Source organism: Habropoda laboriosa, unplaced genomic scaffold (assembly GCF_001263275.1).
Source record: "Habropoda laboriosa isolate 0110345459 unplaced genomic scaffold, ASM126327v1 scaffold300, whole genome shotgun sequence".
Classification (NCBI taxonomy): Eukaryota; Metazoa; Arthropoda; class Insecta; order Hymenoptera; family Apidae; genus Habropoda; species Habropoda laboriosa.
This window is the reverse complement of record NW_017100458.1, coordinates 23,665-29,514: the sequence shown is the minus strand read 5'-3', so window position 1 is coordinate 29,514 and position 5,850 is coordinate 23,665. Positions and strand designations below refer to the sequence as shown.

Genomic DNA, 5,850 nt, shown 5'->3' with positions numbered 1-5,850 from the left:
GCCGGCTAAGTGGCCGGAAAATTGCACGCAGCTCGATCGAAGACACCTGACTGGCATTTTTGCTAGGAGGGGGATTTACCCGTTTCGCCACTCGAAACGTGTTCCGCGCCGCTGGATTCTTGAAATCGGTTTTTCATTTCACTGTCGAATCTCCTCTCGGCTCAATTATTCAAATAGATTAGATACATAATTGACGCCTTTCCGAATGTTTTTCTTCGATGGTAGATACGCTCTGTTTTGCTGTTCTAAAATTTTGAATTTATCGTCTTATTAAATTAACCCTTTCATTACTATTGGCACCTATAAGCGTTTTGAAAATTTGCTCGCACTATGTCGTTGGAGCCTTTTGCTGCACTTTCGCCTTAATTTAATACCTACTTTTATCCTTACACACTTCTATCTTGATTTAATAAACCGAATTTTAAAACAATACGACCAAAATAAGAAATTTTGCATTCGTGGTTAAAAGTTTACCGTCAGTCATCCACGTTACACATTAAAATCTGCCGCAGCGAAAAGGTTAACCCTAGAGCGGTCTTCGGGTCTTTTTTGACCCATCGCCTTCTTATCTTTTTAATTACTTTTGCTGTTATCAAATTTATGTTCCCTTAACATTACATCGAAAGTTCATTACCTAAGTTCATATGGCGTGCTGGTAACAAAAATTGTTACACCTAAGACCTTTGGGTCAAAAAAGACCCAAAAACCATGTAGCTTCCCGTGGACCGCAATTCTTTCGAAGAATTTCGCAAGGTCGTAAATCCCGCTTACACTCTAGTTGACGGTACAGGTTTGCTGCCCAATTGAGAAATTGATCTCTTTTGGTGGTTCCAATTAAGATGAGAGAATTTAAAGAATTTTCTTGTCTTGACTGAATTTACAACTGTTGATGAGAATGTTGATGAGTATTGTACTGTGTTTGGCTGGGTTGGGTGTTACTGCGAGAGCGAGACTCCAAGTGCTGGTCAGAGAATGAACCGTGGAGTCGTCGTCCTGATGGAAAAGAGCATCGGTTATGGAAAGGAGAGGTCCGCGAGGTTTTTGTTTCGCCGATGGGTCCGCTCGAGGGGGTTTGTGAGTTTGGTACCCCGGTCTGGCGGTCTAATTTGACTAATGAATTTTACGATGATAATCCATCAGGCCGGGGTTTCCTCACGTATTGCGGGCCGATGTGAGTTTGGTACCCCGGTCTGGCGGTCGAATTTGACTAATGAATTTTACATTGCATGGCGACGCAACAAACCTCAAGTGTACAGTCGAACGAACGAACGCACTAGGGTTAAGGTGGAAGTGCGCAAAGGGCAAAAATTAAGGATTGAATTAAGATAAATGAGTGGCAAAAGTCGCACAATACCGGGAAAATATTCACAACGCCTATAGACGCCAAGGGCGCAAAATTTTTAAAGCGCCTATTGACACCAATAACACTGAAAGGGTTAACCAAGCCTGAATGAGAATATAGTGAACCACAGACACTTAACAGATTTTACGAAATATAGATCTTACTCTAACCGTTGTGTTAATTTCTTATTTTATCGGTGTAAGGTATTTAGGTAGGTTAAGGTATTTTCACGTGGTAATAATTCATCAGTGGATGTTGGATATATTAGTATCGTTGCTTGAGGCATGCAGAAGAGAAATTGATTTTAATTAGAGTGGCGTGATGAACAGGGACGCGTTAGATCCATATTAATAATGGATCTGGTATGCGTGTAGCTTCACTGATGGTGCCGCCATTAGGAATTGCAAGACCTTCTGGAGATTATTAATTTTGCGCCCTACATGTTATGAGATTCATCCGTAGATAAAATTAGTCCGGTACAATTTAATAATTCTTTTACGAGACTGTAGGTTAAAACGAACGAGAGAAATGTTAATGAAAATTTGTTGTGTCATTTCTAAAGGTGGAGAAAAGTCAGGGTGAGGTGTACAGACTGAAGGCTCGACTGGAGAACGCTCAGAGCGAACAGGAGAGCCTCCGTAACGAGTACGATCGGGCACAGGCGTCTGTGACTCATTTGCACTCGGAACGGGACAAGGCTATCGCGGAATTGAAGAAAACACAGGAAGAACTGGAACGTACTCAGGCAACTCTCGGCAAGGCACAACTTCAACAGGACAAACTGCAGAATCTACTGGACCAGACTCAAAGGGAAGTGGACATGCTACAGGAAAAATTGGAACAGACGCAAACGGAAGTTCGAAGGGTAAAATAGAATGATCAGAAATGAAAGGTGAAACAAAGTGTGATGGAATCTCATGGTGGTACAATTGAATTATCAACAGATGCAAATAGAAAGGGAAAAACAGAATTACGATTTCGAGAACCTGCAGAGCCAATTGGACAAAGCGCTTGGTCAATCGACGAGAATGCAGAAGGAACGGGAAACGATCCAGTTGGAAGTGGTTCGGTTACAGGACAAATACGAGACTGCTCAGGTGAATTATTTTCTTAAAATTTAAAAATTCTGAATAAATTATTTTCTTAAAATTGTAAATTGAAAATTCTAAGATTCTGAATGAATTATTTTCTTAAAATTCTAAACTGAAAATTCCAAGATTCTGAATGAACTGTTTTCTTAAAATTGTAAATTGAAAATTCTAAGATTCTATATGAATTATTTTCTTAAAATTCTAAATTGAAAATTCTAAAATTCAGAATGAAGTATTTCCTTAAATTTCTAAAATTCACTAGTGTGTTCTTCGCTTGACAACATGTAATCAGCTTTAACGATTACAATTATTTTATCGTCACGGTATGTTTCACGTTCGATAGCTCATAATACAGCGGCTGCAGAAGGAGAGAGAAGGTGTTCAGGAAGAAATAGAGAAGCTTCACGAGAAGATCGAGTTCCACCAAAATCAATTAACGAAGATGCAACGAGAGAAGGAGAACGCGTTGTCGGAGCTTCAGCTGGTTAAGGACAGATGGGAGAAGGTTCACAGCTCCCATCAGAAGCTAACCGTCAGTAGTATACCTTTCGTTGTACATATTCGAAAGTGAACGATAAAAATAAACAATGAGAATTCCTGCTAATCCTTGTACAGCTTGAACGAGACGACGCGATGACGGAGATCCAAATCCTGAAGGAGAAACTGGAGAAGTTTCAATACACGATGACCAAAGCTCAAGAGGAGCGGGAGAACGCGAAGAAGGAGTTCGAAAAAATGTTGGAGAAGTATGACAGGTAAGTTAGTAACAATCCTAGACCAACTATCAGCAAATTATGAATTTCTCTTAAATCAAATAATTATTTTTGTTGAAGTAAATAAAACTAAAAATTGAAAATGTTAAAAATAAGAGATAAAAATTGTTCGTTTTATTTGATACAATAATAAGTATAACAGTTTTAAATTTGGGTTCGATTTTATTAAAATTTAATTTAGAAAATAATTCAAATATTTACATTTACTTAATTTTCTCGATAATATTAATTCTACTACTACAATTTCGTATGAATAAATTCAATTATTTATTTTCTATTGAAATTTTACCACTTTCATAGAACTTGTAATTCTATTCAACACAATTAACCATTATTCAAACCTGATTGCGATTGAAAACAGAGCTCAGAGCGAAGTGTATCGGCTGCAGAACCGCGTCGAGGTGATGATTGCCGACAAAGACCGGCTCGAACTCGAGGCGGAGAAGCAGCAAATGTTAGCGTCAAAGAGCCGCGAAGAGGCTAGGAAGGCTCAGGAGGAGTTGGCTCACATGCAAGAGCTGTACGATCGTGCAGCCCTTCAGCTGAGCAGAACGAAGGAGCACGAGGAGAAATCGAAGGAGGACTTAGATAGGTTAACGGTGGACCTGCAAATGGTTCGTGAACGTTACGAGAAATCTCAGATCGATCTTCGTAGACTGCAGAACGAACGGGAGAAGCTTGTAGCGGACAACGAGCGTATCAACTTCGAGCTGGAACGGGCTCATTCGCAGCTGAACAAAGCGCAGGCTGCCACTGACAAGACGCAGGAGGAATTGGCGCGTATGCAGGTGGAGATCGAGAAGATGTACGAGAAACACGATCGTCAACAGGCCGAAGTGAGGAAAGCCCAGGCGGAGACGGAGCGACTGCGCGTGGAGGCGGAGAGCGCGCGCGAGGAGTCCGAGAGGTACGCGGCAAGGTTCGGCAAATACCAGGAGAGCCAAGAGCGGCAGAAGGAGGAGCACGAGCGGGCGAAGCTGGAGGTGGAGCGGCTCCGCGACCGTTTGGAGAAGGCGTTGACGGAACTGGAACGCGCGCGGAAGGCCGAGCAGGACGCCTCGAGGCTGCGCGCCGATCTGGAACGTGCGGAGGGGGTGCGAGGTAAATACGAGTACGAGCAAGAGAAGTGGCAGAGCGAGGGTAGTAGGCTACAGCAGGAGGTGGAGAAGCTCCGTGAACGTTTGGAGATCCGCGAGACAGAGCTGCACGAGGCGCAGCTACAGTTGGAGAGGTCGCGTGACGAGACCAACAAGGCGGCTGCGGCGCAGGAAAAGAATCGCGGTGAGATCGAACGCGCTCGTATAGAGACGGAGAAGATACGCGACCGTCACGACAAGGTGAAGGTAAAAGCGGACGCCCTGGAGGCCGACAACGAGAAGCTACGGGTGGAGATTATCCGGTTGGAGAGGCTGATGCAGACCGAGGGTAAGACCAGATCGGAGAGCGCGAGCATCGAGGTAGAGCGATTGCGCGCTAGCCTCGACAAGGCAATAGTCGCGCGCGATCAGGTGGAGCTCGAGGCTGGCAGGCTGGCCAAGGAGCTCGAGGCAGCGCATATGCAGACGGCAAAGTATCAGGAGGCCGCCGAAGCGAACAAGAAGGAGCTCGAACGTTTGGCCAATGAGATGCAGCTGATCAGGGATGAACGAGAGGGTATGAGACAGGAGCTGAGACGATTGGAACAGCAACAGCAGCAGCAGCAACAGCAGCATCAGCAACAGCAGCAGCAACAGATCGCTGGTAGCGAGGAGCTGGCGCATCTGCGGCACGAGTTGCAGTTGGCACAACGCGAACGGGACAAGATGGGCGCTATTCTCGAGAACTGGGAGAAACACACGGAGAAGACTGAGAAGATGAAGGAGAAGCTCGAGGCCGAGGCGAAGCAGCTACAAGTGGAGCGTGATCAGCTGGTGATACAGTTGGAGAAATCGCAGGAGATGTTGGTCAACTTCCAGCAGGAGTTGAACACGAACGAGGCTCAGATGAGAGAGGTGCACCGTTTGACACAGCAGGTGCAAACTCTGACCGACGCGCAGACGAAGGAACGACAGAGGGCTGAGCTGGCCGAGAAACGCATGCAAGAGATGCAAAAGATGATGGCCTCGAGGGACGCGACGGGGGCTGCAGCCAGCGAGCAACAGATGGAGAATTGGAAGAAGGTCTGCGAGGCGGAGAAGGCGCGGGCGCACACGGCCGAGAAGCAGGCCGCCGAATTGCAAAAACATATCCAGCAAACGGAGAGGCAGCTGCACGCGCAGCAACAGCAGATCCAGCAGATGCAGGCGACGATGCAGCAGCAACATCAGCAGATACAACAGTACCAGCAGCAGCAACCGCAGCAGCAAAATGGCGGCCAGGAGGCAGCCAGCCTGCGAAAGGAGCTCGATCGCACGCGAGAGGACCTTGATCTGGCGTCGGTCGAGCGCGAGCGTCTCCAGAACCAACTCGAAATGCTGTTGCAGGAACTGAATAACAGTCAGGTTAGCACACGCGACCTGCACTCGCTCGCGCTGACGTATATAAATACTCTACTACTGTTGTTATACTACACTACTACTACGCCTACATCCGCACCGTATATATACATATATATATAATATATATATATATAATATATAATTATACATACATATGTATGCACTAT

At 45.4% G+C, this 5,850-nt stretch overlaps 1 protein-coding gene across 1 annotated transcript in view; it reads left to right on the top strand.

Annotated features, from left to right (window-relative positions):
* LOC108575972 (golgin subfamily B member 1) overlaps positions 1–5,850 on the top strand; it is a 100,418-nt gene that overhangs the window by 85,975 nt on the left and 8,593 nt on the right. The window contains exons 13-18 of the mRNA XM_017938910.1: positions 1,905–2,207; positions 2,287–2,439; positions 2,777–2,965; positions 3,049–3,188; positions 3,568–5,365; positions 5,585–5,686. Coding sequence (XP_017794399.1) covers positions 1,905–2,207; positions 2,287–2,439; positions 2,777–2,965; positions 3,049–3,188; positions 3,568–5,365; positions 5,585–5,686 — 2,685 coding nt within the window. The remainder of the gene's footprint in view (positions 1–1,904; positions 2,208–2,286; positions 2,440–2,776; positions 2,966–3,048; positions 3,189–3,567; positions 5,366–5,584; positions 5,687–5,850) is intronic.